General features: G+C 42.7%; 1 protein-coding gene across 1 annotated transcript in view; it reads left to right on the top strand.

The window, feature by feature from the left end:
- The window catches only part of MAK (male germ cell associated kinase), a 71,794-nt gene that overhangs the window by 45,876 nt on the left and 6,257 nt on the right, over positions 1-19,661 (top strand). Inside the window, exons 11-13 of the mRNA XM_007973702.3 lie at positions 8,281-8,412; positions 10,639-10,713; positions 13,815-13,934. Coding sequence (XP_007971893.3) covers positions 8,281-8,412; positions 10,639-10,713; positions 13,815-13,934 — 327 coding nt within the window. The remainder of the gene's footprint in view (positions 1-8,280; positions 8,413-10,638; positions 10,714-13,814; positions 13,935-19,661) is intronic.

The raw sequence follows: 19,661 nt of genomic DNA, 5'->3' as shown, positions 1-19,661 counted from the left end.
TGGTGTACATTTTTAAAAGATTCTGCCTGCTCGGAAGAGCATGCTGGGAACTCAGGACAGACAAGGACACTGGTTAAGAGGCCACTGCTTATGTCCAGATGGGATGGGGTAATGTAAATGGCTGCTTCCAGAGTGGAAGTAGCAGAGGTACAAGTGAGCAGAATCTACACGTTTTGGTAGTGGAACCAATAGGACTTGTGGGTAGATTGGTGGAAAGAATTAGTGGCAGCATCCGAGGTTTTGACTTGGGAACTGGGTGAATGGTGGTGACTTTAGCTGAGAAAGGTAAATTAGAAGAGGAGAGGAGTGTGGAGGTAGAGAATGGAGAGCTGAGTGCGGGATGCCTGTTAAACATCTTAGTTGATCCACCTAATGGGCACCTGGGTATATGAATCTGGAGCTTGGGAGAAAGATCTGGACAGACAGTGGGGAGTTTATCATGTGCCTGCAAATAGCATTTTCTCCTCTAAATCCAAGTGAAAAGGAAATGTTTCAATTCAGTTTAATCTAAAAGGGAATCCATTTTTAAATCATCCTGTATCTGCGCAGATACATCTTTAATCCAGTGAGGGAGAAAATGATCTTTTTCTTTTGTGTTTTTGTGGGCATGGTCATTTATAACTTTCTAAACACATGAGTGGGCCACCGTGTTTATCTGAGGAAGATTTGCTTTTCACATCTAAGTCTCCTGAAGCAAGACACAGTCTCCATTTCCCAGAAGCTTGTTTGGGAAGATGGGGTATGGCAAACAAGAGAAAAGGTTGAGATTGGATTGCCAGCAAAAGATGGATCCGTAACACACTTCCCTGTGTACCTTTTAGGCAAACATAGAAATTTCAGTTGTAAGAATCCAGCTGGGGCTGGGCACAGTGGCTCACACATGTAATCCTAGCACTTTGGAAGGCCGAGGTGGGTGGATCACCTGAGTTCAGGAGTTCGAGACCAGCCTGGCCAACATGGCGAAACCCCGTCTCTACTAAAAATACAAAAATTAGCTGGACATGGTGGCGGGCACCTGTAATCCCAGCTACTCGGGAGGCTGAGACAGGAGAATTGCTTGAACCCAGAAGGCGGAGGTTGCAGTGAGCCGAGATGGCACCACTGCACTCCAGCATGGGCAACAGAGCAAGACTCTGTCTAAAAAAAAAAAAGAATTCAGTTGGGACCCTCTCTTGCTGTTAGTAATTGGGGAAAGGAAAAAAAATGAAACCAAGCAGAGGGTTTAGAAATGAATGGGATAGAAAACAGAAGGCATAGTGGGTGTATAGGTTTAGCCACAGGTGTTGAATAAGTTGATGTAAACTTACAGGGGGTGTATTGAGGCTTTAGGACTGCAGTCCTGTACTGATTTGTGAGGAGGAAGACACTAACATATTTGAGAGGTTGAAGAAATTGGCATAAAGCCATCAAGGACAGAGCAAAAACTTTATAACCCTGCGTATTTGGAGATCTAAATAGGTTAAATACTTTTGCGTGTGTGTGTGTGTGTGTGTGTGTGTGACAGACAGAGTTTTGCTCTTGTCGCCCAGGCTGGAGTGCAGTGGCGTGATCTTAGCTCACTGCAACCTCCGCCTCCTGGGTTTCAGTGATTCTCCTGCCTCAGTCTTCCAAGTAGCTGGAATTACAGGCGCTCATGACTATGTCTGGCTAATTTTTATATTTTTCAGTAGAGACGGGGTTTCACCATGTTGGCCAGGCGGGTCTTGAACTCCTGACCTCAGGTGATCCACCCACCTCGCTTCCAAAGTGTTGGGATTACAGGCGTGAGCCACCACACCCAGCCCTATGATATTTTTTGTCGTCGTTGATGTAAGCACGTCTTTAGGCTCTGTGGCACCAGAGTGAGACATGGGAAGTGGGCCTGGAAAAACCTGGGTCTTGTTTGTGTATGTCTGGATAGAGAAACAATGAAAAAATGTATATGTATCTTATTGGTTGCATATGCCAAATTAATTTACAAGTATCTTATTAAAATAGTTAATGAGGCCAGGTGCAGTGGCTCATGCCTGTAATCCCAGCACTTTGGGAGGCTGAGGCAGGCGGATCACTTGAGATCAGTAGTTCGAGACCAGCCTGTCCAACATGGCAAAACCTCGTCTCTACTGAAAATACAAAAATTAGCTGGGCGTGGTGGTGCGTGCCTGTAATCTCAGCTACTCAGGAGGGTGAGGCAGGAAAATTACTTGAACCCGGGAGGCAGAGGTTGCAGTGAGCCGAGATTGCACCATTGCATTCCAGCCTGGGTGACAGAGTGAGACTCTGTCTCAAAAAAAAAAAAAAAAAAAAAAATCTACTTTTGACCTTAAAGTCTGTATTCTTTCTTCCTCATGAGGTCAAACTTTCCTGACTGTCATTTCACCTACAGTTTGAAAACTGTTCTATTTGTGACATTATGCTTTGATTCTTGAAAGTGAGAGAAAATAAGTTATTCTAACATTTTTGTATAGGAAGTTGTCATATCATGACACTCACAGAATGAGAAATCTGCCCATATTTCTTGACAATCAGACTGTAAACATGGCAGGCCTCATTTCGGCTGCTTCATCTTAGATGGCTGTGAAGAGGAGCTTAGAAACAGAATGAGGCATTTCAGCAGTTCTCCATGCAGGTTTGCGTGTAGAGGAGCAGGATCTCTTACAGAGGAGGAACTGGTAACACAGGAGGTGAAGGCGGATGAGTGAGGGACTGAAGACCTTAGGAAGGTGGGAGAGGAGTTGGGATCAAGACCAGGGTTGAGGCACACTTTTGAAAGCAGCAGAAATCCTTGTGTTGTAATCTTTAGATACCTGTGTGTAAATTTTGGTGTTGAAATCATGAGAGAGAAAAAAAGGATTTCTGAGAGAGTTTTAATCTGACTGCAAAAGCAGGGATGGAAGGAAATTTCCGAAACATATGTTCATGGGAGATACTTTTTACTTTTTTTTTTTTTTAATCAGTACATTTTGCTGGGTAAGGTGGCTCACGCCTGTAATCCCAGCACTTTGGGAGGCCAGGGTGGGTGGATCATGAGATCAAGAGATCCAGACCATCCTAGCCAACATGGTGAAACCCCATCTCTACTGAAAATACAAAAATTAGCTGGGCGTGGTGGTGCGTGCCTGTAATCCTAGCTACTCAGGAGGCTGAGGCAGGAGAATTGCTTGAACTCGGGAGGCGGAGGTTGCAGTGAGCTGAGATCACACCACTGCACTCCAGCCTGGCAACAGAGTAAGACTTCGTCTCAAAAACAAAACAAAAACAGTACATTTCACTGACTGAAATATCGCAAATCGATATTTTCTTACTTATAGAAGTGAGTGGTAGGAAAGACTACTGCAAACTTTGTCAAAGGATATTTATCCTTTGAGCCAAAGCACCCTGTTTTCATAGTTCTGCTTCCTAATGTGGTTTTCAAAAATTTATTTCAGGGTATCTGAGACCTGTTTGATAAATTTCCTTTTTAACCAGAAATCTAACAAAGTCTGCAAATATTTGGGATCAGAAGTAAGGCTATAATTGAGATTTAAAAAGTAAACTCAATTACAAATAATTGTGTGGTGTGTAAACTTGAGCCTTCCTGTCACCTGTTGGCATTCATTGTTTTGAAGATGACCCCTCTGGAGTTGGATGAAATTTAAAACTAGAATCAGGCTCAGTTCAGTCACTTGGACAGACATTTATTGAGCACCTATTGTGAACCAGCAACTATGGAAAGAATAGAAACCCAAATAAGAGGCAATCTTTGGCCGGGTGCGGTGGCTTATGCTTGTAATCCCAGCACTTTGGGAGACCAAAGCCGGTGGATCACTTGAGGTCAGGAATTTGAAACCAGCCTGGCCAACATAATGAAACCCCATCTCTACTAAAAATACAAAAAAATTAGCTAGGCGTGGTGGCGGGTGCCTGTAATCCCAGCTACACAGGAGGCTGAGGCAGGAGAATTGCTTGAATCCGAAAGGCAGAGGTTGCAGTGAGCCGAGATCATGCCATTGCACTCCAGCCTGGGCAACAAGAGCGAAACTCTGTCTCAAAAAATAAAAAAATTTAAAAAAAGAAGCAATCCTTGACATTTTTTTATGATCCATAGTTACTTTTGTAATTGAGTATCTTCAGGAATAAAAAATACTAATATCTTTTGGGGACCCCTCTTTACCCTAAAGCCAAGTATAAGAGGTCTTATTAAGCATCAACTTTTAGGATTATGGGAGCTCTAGAAATGTACCATATAATTGCAGGGCAGCATGACATTATACTGCAAGGATTGGCAGATCTGTGACACTGGCCTTCAGGAAGGAGACGCAAGAGTCATAGTTATTGACCAGCTACTACTAACCGGCTGTGTACTTGGAGCAAGATTCTGTTTTCTGTAACTTACGATGGGACTGCACCATCTGTCAGCTCACTCTGTAAGCCTTAGGTACTTTAATTATCACAAGGTAGTTGCAAATACAGTACGCAATGGAAATGCTAATCTCTCAGCGGTGCCCTCTGGTCTCACCCCCTGCTCCTACAGCCAGGACTCTGGGCATGAATCGATGCCACCACTGCTGGCCAGAAGAGCAGCTCACTCCATAGCACTTCTTTTTTTGTTTTTGTTTGTTTGTTTGTTTTGTTTTGTTTTGTTTTTTGGAGATGAAGTGTTGCTCTGTTGCCCAGGCTGGAGTGCAGTGGTACCATCTCGGCTCACTGCAACCTCCGCGTCCTGTGTTCAGTTGATTCTCCTGCCTCAGACTCCCAAGTAGCTGGGACTGCAGGCGCACGCCACCACGCCCAGCTAATTTTTGTGTTTTTAGTAGAGATGGGGTTTCACCATGTTGGCCAGGATAATTGTGAACTCCTGACCTCAAGTGATCCAGCTGCCTCAGCCTCTCAAAGTGCTGAGATTACAGGTGTGAGCCACCGCACTTGGCCTCCATAGCACTTTTGAAACTGATCTGTGGATCCTTCTCTCTTCCCATTCATTATTTACCATCTTTCCTCCCACCCTGTTTATTCAACGTCCTGTGTCATTTCTACATTAGCCTCTGCTACAGCATTTTCACTTCCTTAACACGGCACACAAAATCCTATGTGACCTGCCCCTCCTTCCCTCTCTAGCCTCATTTTATACCACCCCGTGTTCTTGCTGCACCCTTACTGGCCATCTGTGAGTTCTTTCGCATCTCAGGTCCTCTGCCCAAACTGTTGCCTCTTCAAGGATCACACCTCCCCACCCCTTAAAACACATTTATGCCTAGTGTTCCATTATTGGAACGCTAAACATGTGGTAGTTACATCCTACTGCTCAAGGTCATTGCCAAGGCCTGATTGCTAAATTTCAAAAAATTGCGACCTCAGGCATAAATGGGGGTTAACCGTGATTCATATTTCAGCTTAAAGTTGCTTATTTAAAGAAAGACTGGCTGAGTTGCTTCTGTTATTTGCCCCCTCCACCCCAGATTCTTCTAAATATTATGCACACTGCTCATTATGTATTTACTTAGTTATAACTAAAACCGTCTCCCTTCTCATTAGATTCTAAGAACCAAAGAGTAGAAACTGGTCTATTTTGTTTACCACTTTTTCTCCAGTGCCACACACTGCCTGGCACTGGTAGGTGCTCAGTAAATATTTGCTAACTGACTTTTTTATGTCCTTTGAGGCAAGGGATTATCATCATATAATGATATCTATCATTATAATATCAAATTATATTAATTTATGCTTCTTCCTAAGGGCGTTTGGTGTGTAGGAGGTACCCAGTGAAAACTTATAAACAAATAAATAACAAAATTCTAGGACAGGATATATCTATTTCCAACAAATTGGAATATTTATCTTAAATAGACCTTGAGGCCAGGCATGGTGTCTCACACCTGTAATCCCAGCACTTTGGGAGGCTGAGGCGGGCAGATCACCTGAGGTCGGGAGTTGGAGACTAGCCTGACCAACATGGAGAAACCCTGTCTCTACTGAAAATACAAAGTTAGCCGGGCATGATGGCACATGCCTGTAATCCCAGCTACTCGGGAGGCTGAGGCAAGAGAATCACTTGAACCTGGGAGGTGGAGGTTTTGGTGAGCTGAGATCATGCTGTTGCACTCCAGCCTGGGCAACAAGAGCAAAAGTCTGTCTAAAAAAAGAAAATGACCTTGAATTAAACTAATTATCTTCAATAATTTACTTACCTTCCTTTTACTTTAAAATACTTTAAAAAAAAAATAAAGCCTATTTAGGAATATTGCCAAGGCCAACTGGATTAACAACATCATTTAAATATTCAGAACTCATTCTTTGTTGAACTATAGTTATGAGAACTGTGTTCACACCGATTTTTAATGTTTTACCCCCCACCTTGCACTTCCTTTTTGGGTAGGTAATTTTTTTTTTTTTTTTTTCTTCTGACAAAGTCTTGCTCTATAGACCAGGCTGGATGCAGTGGCACCGTCTCAGCTCATTGCAACTTCTACCTCTTGGGTTCAAGTGATTCTTGTGCCTCAGCCTCCCGAGTAGCTGGGATTACAGGCAGGTACCACGACACCCAGCTAATTTTTTTGTATTATTTTAAGCAGAGGCGGGGTCTTGCCATGCTAACCAGGCTGGTCTCAAACTCCTGACCTCAGGCGATCCACCTGCCTCGGCCTCCCAAAGTGCTGGGATTACAGGCGTGGGCCACCATGCCCAGCCTAAAGATGTTTTTAATATGAGTAATTGCCACCAAGTGCATCTTTATGGTCAGGTAGTTGCCTTTTTTTGTCTTTTTTTTTTTGAGATGGAATCTCGCTCTGTTGCCCAGGCTAGCGTGCAGTGGCACGATCTCGGCTCACCACAACCTCTGCCTCCCAGGTTCAAGCGATTCCCCTGCCTCATGCCCAGCTAATTGTTGTATTTTTAGTAGAGACAGGGTGTCACTATGTTGGCCAAGCTGGTCTCGAACTCCTGACCTCGTGAGCCACTCGCCTCAGCCTCCCAAAGTGCTGGGATTACAGGCATAAGCCATTGCGCCCAGACAGTAGTTGCCTATTATAATTTGATTCGTAGTTTTATTAGGGAAGTTAAATCCTTTAAAGAAAGGGAAATTACTTGCCTGATGAAGTGTTTCCTTAGAGAACTGATAATGGGTAACTTTTGAGGCTCAGTATTTCTGGTTTCAAAATAAGGACATTATTACATATCTCATAAATATGAAACCTTTCTAAGGAATTCAGCTTGCAAAAAGCAAAAGCTCAACTGCCTGGAGACAGTTTTGACTTCCTAAATCAATGGAGTCCCCAGTGATTATTTCTGCACTAGATAAAGAAAACTCTCCGTGAATGACCTAAAGGCATAGAATGGGCAAGTTCACTCTAATTTAATTATCAGTGAAAAGAAAACAAGCTCAAGAAGTTTTCAAGTCTCTTAAGAACAGGTTGAAACAACTCCCTTTGACCACTAGTATCACAGCCCAAGGCTGAATGGACATTTCACAGATTTCAGAAAATCATAAGTAATTAAAACTGTCCTTTTTCCAAGTACATTTGCAATGCCTTCTTTCTGGTGCACAGGGCCTAAACTTTCTGTTTTACTGTGTCTCACATACAAGTAAGTGCTACAGGCGGAGCTTCATATCTCCGAACTTCAAAGGTTTTCCTGAGTTCTTAGTCATGTGTCTGTTTTCCCTGCTACACCAAGGGTCGGGCCAAGAATATACGCTCAAAACAAGTGACATGAAAATGTCATGTTGGGTCGGGTGTGGTGGCTCACACCTGTAATCTCAGCACTTTGGGAGGCCAAGGTGAACGGATCACTTGAGGCCAGGAGTTTGAGACCAACGTGGCCAACATGGTGAAATCCCCTCTACTAAAAATACAAAAATTAGCCAAGCATGCTGCTGTTGGGCGCTTGTAATCCCAGCTACTCGGGAGGCTGAGACACAAGACTCACTTGAAGCCAGGAGGTGGAGGCTGCAGTGAGCCGAGATCACACCATGGCACTCCAGCCTGGGCGACAGAGAGAGACCCTGTCTCAAAAAAAAATTTAAAAATGTCGTGTTGTTGAAGAAAAATTTTTATGACACCTCATTTTTTACAAGACCCCTAGCAAAAACATCAAATGTTATTATAGTATAGAAAATATCTTCTGCCTATAAAGTACACTGTCACCATCCCAGGGGGTTGTGCTAAGGGCTTCATCAGAAAACAAGTATCTGTTACAGTTTCACGTAGATTTATTTCCATTCTCCTGTCCAAGGTATTTCTAGTCTTTGTTTGAATGTATTACACACGTTTCCTTTAAGTTTATGATCCACTCTAACCTTCGAGGCGGCTGCTTTGTTCTTCTCAGGTGTGAATCCCAAGAACGTGTCCTTGATGGCCAGTGGAAAGGAAATAAACCCCCACACTTGGAACAACCAGTTATTCCCCAAGTCACTGGGACCCGTCGGGGCAGAACTTGCTTTCAAAAGGAGCAATGCAGGTAACGCAAGAACACAAACTGTACATGTACGTGGTTTTCCTTTATAGATGTCTACTTTTAAATATACTGCAGCGCTCTTCCAACCAAGGTACATGTGCACTGGGGAGACACACCAAGGTTTTCCGCCACACTCTGCCTAGGGGGAGCCCTGCTCTGCTGGAGCAGTCATGGAGTGGTAACACTGCCTCTTCAGTAAAACTGTTTCCAGCCGGATGAGCGTGGTGGTTCACACCTGTAATCCCAGCACTTTGGGAGGCGGAGGTGGGCAGGTCCCTTGAGCCTAGGAGTTTGAGATCAACCTGGCCAACATGGTGGAACTGTGCCTCTATATTAAAAAGTACAATAATAAAAAAAAAGAAAAGGTTTTCCCATTAATTCTTGAGTACAGCTAGTTTTAAGGATATTCTCAACCTCCATCTGAGTCTTTCCTGAGATAGGTCTGCCCTAGCAGGGAGTCTCTATTCTGAAAAGAAGACTTCTCACTGGCTACCATGGTGCGTTTTCTTTCTCCTCAAAATGTAAAAATATCTGGGGTGCCAATGAAACGGAAATTCTGGTATGTTGATGTCACTCTTGAGAGGGTCAGTAACTTTGATTTGATGACTGAGGAACAGATCCTTTTTAAAGTCGGGGAGTCTTAACAGTTCCCAGCATTTAGAAAATTGAAGGAGGACCTGCTCGAGTTCTTAGCTGACAGGTAATTTAAAATTTTTTAAAAAAATTTTTTTATGAGATCAATATATGAATATTGGTCTGTAACTTTGAAGAGTGTTTGAAGAATAGAGGGGCAAAGCTATCACAAAACCCCTTTTGTTCCCAACTATCTGTTTGTATTAGCGAGATTTCTTAGTGCTTCTGTCTCCAAAAAGGAAGAAGAAAGAAAAGAGAGAGAAAATGGCCCTGATGCTGTGATTCCAGCAATAAATACTCATTTGTTGATACATGAACTAGTTGAAAATAGCCTCACCTTTCTCATTAAGAGACGCGTTTGCAAAAAACTGAATTTCCGTGTTTAGTAATCAAAATATATAATATTCAACTTTTTGATTAATTATATACAATGAATCATTGTAATTATAACTAACTTTATATAGTGTGTTAATATCCTTATGGTTACAAGAAATTTTTTAAAAATGTAATTTATACATATTTTAGAGTGGCCAATTTTAAGACTTTTAAGCCTAAGATTACATTTGGATAAAATTTGGAAGCTGAAGTATAAATAAAAATATAATTTTAAGGGAAAAAGGAATTAATGTGAAATGTCCAAGTGTCAAAAAGGAACTTGTTCATGTATTTTTATGTCAATATTGGAGGGCGTAAAATCACTAATAGTTTTGGCCAGGCGCAGTGGCCCACTCCTGTAATCCCAGCACTTTGGGAGGCCGAGGTGGGCGAATCACAAGATCAGGAGTTTGAGACCAGCCTGACCAACATGGTGAAACCCCATCTCTACTACAAATACAAAAAAAAAAAAATTAGCCAGGCATGGTGGCATGCACCTATAAACCCAGCTACTCAGGAGGCTGAGGCAGGAGAATCTCTTGAACCCGGGAAGTGGAGGTTGCAGTGAGCCGAGATCACACCACTGCACTCCAGCCTGGGCGACAGAGTGAGACTCTGTCTCAAAAAAAATCACTAATAGTTTTATTTTTAAAATGCCTATAGTTACAATATGTCAGAAATAACATCCTTTGGAACTGTTAAACTTATGATTAAAAATTTTAAATATCAACTTAAAAGTGTGTAAAGAGGTACAGTTTGTTTTTAATGTAGGTGATACTGGATCAAAAAACTTTGACAATTACCATTATAATAAGTGAGTAGTTTAGTGAGATATTCTGATGTGACATCAATACTCAATACATTTGGACTTTTTACAAGTTTTCCAGATTCTTTAAAAACTCAGCTTATCCATTTAATGTTGCTGAGGTGTCATACACTGCAGCACTGTAATTTACTTATTTTTTCTTCAGATAATTAAAAATAATATTCACTGAACCAACCAATTACACAAATTCAATTAAATGACAGTAGAACAACTTTGAGTCTCAGGGAATATACAGTTGGCATCAAATAAATGCTGTGACAACACATGGGGACATTTTTGCATTTTTAAGGGTTCTTTCTGGGTCTTTTCATTAATCATCTAATCCATTTTTTCTCTGCTTTTCCTAACACTTTCTCCTTACTATTATTCTTTCTTTCCATCTGTCTTCTCTTTAGAAGAAAGCATAATTAAACCAATCGAAAAACTATCATGCAATGAAACTTTTCCTGAAAAATTAGAGGACCTACAAGGTAATTTCTGGGTGTCAGATGAATGCAATTTGTTCTTTGAATCTCTTGTCTAATTCTCTTCTCAACACATGCCCCAATCCTGACATAAAAGACCAAGATGATCTGCTTTTAGAAGTCAAATCAGGACTAGGACAAAGAAAAGCATTCTGTCTCATCAAGAATATCTTCCTTCAGCCGGGCGCGGTGGCTCAAGCCTGTAATCCCAGCACTTTGGGAGGCTGAGACGGGCGGATCACGAGGTCAGGAGATCGAGACCATCCTGGCTAACACGGTGAAACCCCGTCTCTACTAAAATATACAAAAAACTAGCCGGGCGAGGTGGCGGGCGCCTGTAGTCCCAGCTACTCGGGAGGCTGAGGCAGGAGAATGGCGCGAACCCGGGAGGCGGAGCTTGCAGTGAGCTGAGATCCGGCCACTGCACTCCAGCCTGGGCGACAGAGCGAGACTCTGTCTCAAAAAAAAAAAAAAAAAAAAAAAAGAATATCTTCCTTCAGTAATTGAGATTTTAAGATGAATATGCTCTCAAAAGGTTATATGCTGGTCTTCTTAAATTAATTATGGACATTTATAGAAGAAATCAAGCAAATAATTCTAATGAAAAGAATCAAAAGAATATTTCTAATTTTGTGATCTATATTCTTGGAATTTTTTTTCAAAGTTCTGAAATTCATTTATTAAGCATGAACAACCACTTTTTAAAAAAGGTTAGGCTGAGTGCGGTGGCCCACACCTGTAATCCCAGCACTTCAGGAGGCCGAGCCGGGCAGATCATGAGATCAAGAGATCGAGACTATCCTGGCCAACATGGTGAAACCCCATCTCTACTAAAAATACAAAAATTAGCCGGGTGTGGTGGCGTGCGCCTGTAATCCCAGCTACTCGGGAGGCTGAGGCAGGAGAATCGCTTGAACCCGGGAGGCAGAGGTTGCAGTGAGCTGAGATTGCGCCACTGCACTCCAGCCTGGCAACAGAGCAAGACTCCATCTCAAATAAATAAATAAAAATTAAAAAAAAAAAAAAAAGGTTAACTGCGTTAATAGAGATGGTGGATTTCCTAGGGGTTCAGTGTCACTGGTTTCAACAGTGCTAACCACTGGCTCCAATCTGAAAATTCATAGCATACAAGGTACTTCAAATAATAAGCCAAAATAATTCAAGAAGACCTAATTTTCTGTTCATTTTTTTCCCCTAACAACTTCTTTCTCCAATAAGAAGCATCATATAAGTGTTCAATGCATGAATCCTAGAGTCTGACGTATCCCCATTTCGTCACTCACCAGCTTTTGTGGTTTGGGACAAGTAGTTTAAGCCAGCTTTCCCGTCCGTAAAATGGACGAAATTTCCTTAGGTATTCTTACATAACCCTACCTGGAATTTTGCCACATGCTAAGCATTTAATACGTGTTTGCTCTGCTGATGAGGATGAGAGCAAGAGACATGACTGAAGCTGCTAGTGAATCCAATCACTGTTTTGAATTTCCTTCCTCAAATTTTTCTGAAGTAAAAGGTTAAAGTAGGCAGCAGCTGAACTTATGCAAAATTCAGTAGGGTTAAACATGTATAGACTGAGAGCAATGTGCTTACTGTATACAATCCTTTAGGGGCTGATAACATAATATTGCACTTTAACATTTGTTGCTTCAAGAGCAGACACCTGTTGAAGCCTGATATACCCTGAGAGACCTCAGGGACACAAGAGCCCAGTGTTGAGACATGTGAACAGATAACACTATGGAGAAAACACTCTGTTTACTGAACAGTGCTTTGAAACCACGAGGGTGATCAGAGCCCCGTTTCGCCTTCTAGAGATAAACTGTCTCCATGCAGAGCTAGCTCCACCTGTCACTTCCGGTTGTCGTTTGTCTTCAGTCTGCTTCCTGCCAGTGCAGCAGCTCCGCTAGATCTTGACATCCCAGTGGCCAGATCCCATGGGCAATGCTGATCCCATCCAAGTCCTCTGCCTCATCTCCCATTCCTTTTTTTCACACTCAGTGTGTATACTCTTGGATTTCCATATCCTGTTCCTCCTACCACCCCCCTCTCTACCTGTTCTCTTCCTCCATGGGATCCTTTTCTCTCCTGTCCCTTAATGCTGATGTTCCTTGGGGGTCTACTCCAGGTCTCTGCGCATTCGCAGTCCCTCTGAGCTGGCTCCTCCAAGCCCACAACTCTGTAAGCACCACACCCTGATCATTACCAGTCTCCACGCCTGCCCACCTGCCCTCTGCCTGCCACAACTTGAATGTCCTCCGGGTACCGTGTCTTTCCCCCAATCCTCATTCTCCTCCTATGTTGCTATCCATGGAGAGTGCACCCAGTCACCTGAGCTACAAACTTAGGAGTTTATGTTCCCCTTTCCCTGCCACCTCCACCCCGTGAACCTGCTTCGTTCCCTTCTTCTTCACCCTCTGCCACGGTTGTGGTTCAGACCCTCATCCTCTCTCATTTCAGCTATTAGCAGTGACTTCCTGACTGGTCTCCAGACTCTAGATTTTTCCTCATCAATGCATCCCTATGCTACCGCCAGACTGAGCATGCACCGATAGTGATGATGATGATGGTGACGATAATGATGGCAATGATGCTAGCTGACATTTAATGAGTACAGATTCTATGCCACGTGCTCTGAAGAGTCTCATCAATCCCTACAATAACCCTACGAGAATAGGTCCACTTACAACCATTTTACAGAACAAGACAGACACAGAGAGCACTTCAGAGATGGGGGCTTCGCAGTGGGAAACATAGCCCCATATTAAGAAGCGGGGTCATGAGAAAGCCTGGCATGTTCAGGGTGAACTGAACACCCCTGGGCTTTGAGTTCAGCCTCCAGCTCAGTCTCTTACTAACTGTGAGAAGTTAGGCAAGTTACTCAACATCAGAGAGCCACACGATATGGATGATAATGTGGATAATAATGTGATCTCAGAGGGCTGTTGTATGGATGGAATAAGAATATCTGTAACAAGCACAGCATAGTGCCTAGAACATAGTAGATGCTGAAAAGTAGTATTTAGAAGTAATGGGGGAGTATTCAATGTTATTCTACTGTGCCTAAAATATTCACCTTCTGACTGTGAAACTTTATGATATGTCACTAGGAAATCTTGGAAGCTATGCTACTTACAATCAGTCAGGATATATTCCTTCCTTTCTCAAAAAAGAAGTGCAGTCAGCTGGCCAGAGGATCCACTTAGCACCTCTCAATGCAACGGCTTCAGGTAAGAACAACTTCAGATACAGTTTTCTAGATTCCTGAGCAGAAAGGAGCATTTTCCTTTTTAAGTTTATGCAGTCACTTTTCCCAGCAAAGACTTTTAGTCAGCCTCACCTCATTCATGCATTTCTTTTTGTTTTTACCGAAATGTCCTATTTTTCTTCCAAAAATGTGTATTTGAGGGTCTCATAATTATAAGAAGAGCTACCTCTAATTAAGTGGTGACTCTCTGCCAGGCACAGTGTAAAGGGCTTACTGGGATTATATCATGTAATCCTCATGATAACCTGATGACGTAGCTAGATCTCTTCTTTACAAATGACGAAACGTAGGTGAAGTAACTTACCTGAGGTCACACAGCTAGTGGAGCTGGGATAGAAACTCAACTTAATCCACTTCCAAAGAGTGTGCCGTGCTGCACAGTGAGATGTGAGAAAATGCCTTTTCCAGAGCCCTCTGCCCAGGACCTGGCACAGGGTGAAAGCTTAATAAATGCTGACACTCTATTTATGAATGAGTCAACATGAGGTGTGTCTCTACAGTTCCATCTTAGGGCGTAGAAGTTAGTGGTGGCAGGACTTTCACAGCCTGCCTCTTGCTTTGCAGTAGTAGTCGGCGGGGAAGGGTTATCCCTCCACCCTCCAGCGATATGCCTAACTGAGGTAAGCCTGCTCCCCAGTGGCGTGGCATGTGACAGCCACATGTCGGGGTACACACTTGAAAGGGAGGGTGATGATTCTGTACTTAAGCCAGTCAGATTTGACCATGAATGGTCTCTGAATCATTTTAATCTGAAATAGATATCCTTAGTGAAGCACCAAAAATAAACATTGAAGCAAATTATTAGAACTTTGATAAGATACCTAATTGTAGTTTAATTTATTTATTTTAACTCTTTTTTATAGAGAAAAAGCCTTGCTCTGTTACCCAGGCTGGAGTGCAGTGATGCAATTATGGTTCACTGCAGTCTCGAATTCCTGGGCTCAAGTGATCCTCCTGCCTCGGCTCTCTAAGTAGATGGGAATACAGGTGCACACCACCACGCCCAGCTAATTCAAAAATATTTTTTTTGTAGGAACAGGGTCTTGCTATGTTGCCAAGCTGATCTTGACTCCTGGGCTCAAGCAATCCTCCCACCTTGGCCTCCCCAGACTCTGGGATTACAGGCATGAGCAACTATGCCTGGCCTGTAGTTTAATTTAAAAGTTGACTCTGAAAGTATGCTTACAGCCTATCCTAACCACTATCTTATATTAAAACCCCTGATTAGATATGCCAGTCTTTAAAGTTCACACTATTGGAGCTAAAAATGTATAAAGCCTGGACTTCTTTAATTTTTTTATTTCTTGCCACAACAGAACTGCTTAAGTAGTACTACAGTTACCTTATCTGTGAAAAGAATTGCTTCATTATCTTTCTGCTGAAACAAAATAAGTAAACATTTTATATACAGCAGTGATATTTATAAAGCCTCAAATATTTAAGCCAGCCTTATAAGTCATTCATTTAGAAATATAAAATTTTATTGATTTTTTTTTTGAGATGGAGTCTTGCTCTGTTGCCCAGGCTGGAGTGCAGTGGTGTAATCTCAGCTCACTGCAACTTCCACCTCCCAGGTTCAAACAATTCTCTTGCCTCAGTCTCCTAAGTAGCTGGGATTACAGGCATGCACCACCATGCCCAGCTAATTTTTTTTGTATTTTTAGTAGAGACGCAGTTTCACCATGTTGATCAGGCTGGTCTTGAACTCCTGACCTCAAATGATCCACCTGCCTTGGCCTCTCAAAGTGCTGGGATTACAGGTGTGAACCACTGTACCCAGCCACATTTTATATTTTTAATATAAAAGCAGAAAATCATAATGTTTCAAATTATTTTGTTACCTAGGTATCTACTCTTATAAATCAAGAGTGGGTCTTTTAAAAAATATTTTTGTAAGATATTGAAGGCCTTTATATATTAATTATTCTATCCAATTAGCTTGCATATTCCTGTTTTCATTTTTTTAAGTAAATACTTTTTCTTAACTTTTCATTTCTTTACTTTGCTTATCAGAATTTTCTCCAGATGGTGATAGGAGGAAAGGTAAAAAATGAAGTAAATATTAATCACTCTCAAGTGGTCAATGCAAATCCTTAGAAAAGCACTGTTCTGTAAGAGATGCGTCTTCCTGTCATCCCAGTTGGGTGACAGTTTCCCACAAGAAAATAAAACCAGGTCATTACCATATTTACTCAACTATTTCCCCCTTCTCCATAGTCTCGTCTTTGCTCTTCTTTCTCCCCTTCAAGTTTGTTTTGTTTTTTGTTTTTGTTTTTATTGAGACAGAGTCTTGTTCTGTCACAAGGCTGGAGTGCAGTGGCACAATCTCAGCTCCCTACTGCAACCTCTGCCACCTGGGTTCAAGCAATTCTCCTGCCTTAGCCTCCCTAGTAGCTGGGACTACAGGTGCGCGCCACCACGCCCAGCTAATTTATGTATTTTTAGTAGAGACGGGGCAGGATGATCTCAATCTCTTGACCTCGTGATCTGCCTGCCTCAACCTCTCAAAGTGCTGGGATTACAGGCGTGAGCCACCGCACCCGGCCTCTACCCTTAAATTTTGAGACGGAAAATCCACGTCTTCCTCCCCGCATAATCTCTCCTTCCAAACTTCCTAATACTTCCTTATTCCTTGCCTTGAAACTAACAACAAGGACTTGGAGGACTGACTTCTGTTCTACACAGCACCCTTTAGGATCACTTTAGAAGTGCGGGATCCTGTTTTAAGCACTCTGTGTACATTAACTCATTAATTCTCCCAGGGCTCTATTCCAGGAGGTACTATTATGATCCGCATCTTACACAAGTTTTATATCTTGTTAACAGTTACATCATAGTGGCATCAATTAAATCCATAACTAAAGGCAAACTTCTTTCGTTTAGCACAGATTTTCTACAAGAAGTTAAATGTCCTTGATAGGACAGATCCAGTTTTTAAACGCAGAGCAAGCATTACAAGGCTCACTATCCGGCTCCTGCGGGGCGGTGAGGTGTGGGGTGGTCCCACTAAGGCACAAAAGCATTTCTTGCCCTGCCACGAGATCTGGGCTCCTCTCAGCTGTTGGGTTATTCACCAAAGGTACTTGAGTCCTAAAATTCTAGTATATCTAGGAAAGGAACCCTAAATCTCAACTCTACCCCCGTCTTAGCACAATGATTCCCTCCTGAAAAAGTTTTACAAAATACTGTCCTGAACACAATTTCATTTAAAACCGTTTAGGACTTGACTTGGGTGATGTCATGACCTGGAAAAAGGCTTCTCTTTTTGTTACTCCCCAAAGCTCTCAATTCTTGCCCTCAGAGCCTCACTCATTAGCTTAATGCCATGCTCCCTTTTCCCTCTCGGAATCAGCTGGGCTTATTCCTCTCTCTCGCTCTCTACTCCCCTCCCACGCTGTCTCTTCTACTCCTACTTTCACCTATGGCCCACATGGGTGAGCTCAACTAATTTAGCAGACAGAGGCTCGTTTCCCTTCCAATGGCTGTAACTAAAGGGCTCTTCCTAGAAAACATGGTGCCCTAACTGGCCTTCGTAGGCACATTGTCCCGGACTTTGTTAGATAGCTTTTTAGTGGCGTTGACTTTGAGAATTTTAGCCCAGGAAAAGAGTGGAATAGAAGGACCTGTCAAACCATGGAGTGCAGAGCTCTTGGCCTCCCTGCCTCCACCAAACTACACCGCAGCCAGGCTGCCGTCTTACCCAGGGTGTCCACGCTTAGTATCTTGTTCACCCGTGCTGAAGTTAGTAGCTTGTCAGGACCACGTGCTCACAGAATTCCCTCCTACCTCCCAGTTTTACAGGGAAAATTTAAGAAAAACTGCCAACCATGCCAGTAAATATGGGATAGCTAGGGCTGGGGATACAAAATGGTCAGATTCGTTTCAGTATTAACAGTTAGAGTTTAATCCAGGAATGGCAGCTACTACACAGTGTGAAGAGATACTTAAACCCCAGATGGAGAAAGCAAACATCCCTCCTCAGATACCTGTGATACCTCAGCTCTCAGTTCGAGGTGAGGAAAGCATGAAGGAAGGACTGAAGAAGGCATCAAAAGTTCTCTGTAAAATGATCTCCTGCTTTATCCTTTGAAATGTTGAAGCAGTTTTAGCTCATAAATTGTTCAGATAACAAATGTTCAAGAAATTTTAAATTTTTCACAAATTTTTAAAAAGTCAGATATATGAATGAAACAACCTTATAATTCAAAGTTTAGGATCCAGCCAGGCGTGGTGGCTCATGCCTGTAATCCCAGCACTTTGGGAGGCCGAGGTGGGCAGATCACGAGTTCAGGAGATCGAGACCATCCTGGCTAACACGGTGAAACCCCGTCTCTACTAAAAAAATACAAAAAAAATTAGCCGGGCGTGGTGGCGGGTACCTGTAGTCCCAGCTGCTTGGGAGGCTGAGGCAGGAGAATGGTATGAACCCAGGAGGTGGAGCTTGCAGCGAGCCGAGATTGCGCCACTGCACTCCAGCCTGGGCGACAGAGCGAGACTCCATCTCAAAAAAAAAAAAAAAAAAAAAAAAAAAGTTTAGGATCCTACCATTTCAGGGGGTTGTGTTCCCACCCATGATTTTCCCAATGAGAAATGAAGTATCGGCCGGGTGTAATGGCTCACACCTGTAATCCCAGCACTTTGGGAGGCTGAGGTGGGTGGATCGTTGGCAAGGCTGAGGTGGGTGGATCACCTTAGGTCAGGAGTTCCAGACCAGCCTGGCCAACATGGAAAAACTCCATCTCTACTAAAAATACAAAAACTAGCTGGGTGTGGTGGTGCCCCCCTGTAATCCCAGCTGCTCAGAAGGCTGAGGCAGCAGAATCGCTTGAACCCAGGAGGTGGAGGTTGCAGTGAGCTGAGATCACTCCATTGCACTCCAGCTTGGGCAACAAGGATGAAACTCCGCCTCATTAAAAAACAAAACCAACCAAACAAACAAAAAACTTCATTATAAAACCCACATTTTAATTTTTAAAAAGAAATCTATTATAGGACCCCATGTGTGTTTCTCCATGAAGCCACAGTTTTATAGATTCACAATTTCAAATACATTTTTCTGTGGTGATGCTGTGTGAATGTTATTTAGATGTAACCACAGTGTGACATTACAAAGTCACTAACACTGTGGGTGTTGCCCATTGAATTTGAGCCAATAATTTTTCTTGGTCTTCTTACCTGGCATTGCCTATCTAAAAGTAAAATATTGAAAATAGCAGTAGCGTCAGCACTATAAACCAGGAATGTTGGCTCTTCAGCTACTGAAAATTCTTTTTTTTTCTTTTTTGAGACGGAGTTTCACTCTTGTCGCCCAGGCTGGTGTGCAACGGTACGATCTCGGCTCACTGCAACCTCTGCCTCCCGGGTTCAAGTGATCCTCCTGCCTCAGCCTCCTGAGTAGCTGGGATTACAGTCACCCGCCACCACAGCCAGCTGACTTTTTTGTATTTTTAGTAGAGACGGGGTTTTACCATGTTGGCCGGGCTGGTCTCGAACTCCTGACCTCAGGCGATCCACCTCGCCTCAGCCTCCCAAAGTGCTAGGATAACAGGCATGAACCACTGCGCCCGGCCAGCTATTGGAAATTCTAATTGATGTCAACATAATAGTACACTATAATTTTTGGTTTTAACATTTAAAAAACCTCAGAGAGTACTGAGTTAATCTTTTAAACATAAATTCAGATTTTCCC

This window comes from Chlorocebus sabaeus, chromosome 17 (assembly GCF_047675955.1).
Source record: "Chlorocebus sabaeus isolate Y175 chromosome 17, mChlSab1.0.hap1, whole genome shotgun sequence".
Taxonomy (NCBI): domain Eukaryota; kingdom Metazoa; phylum Chordata; class Mammalia; order Primates; family Cercopithecidae; genus Chlorocebus; species Chlorocebus sabaeus.
This window is presented reverse-complemented; position numbering and strand designations above follow the sequence as displayed.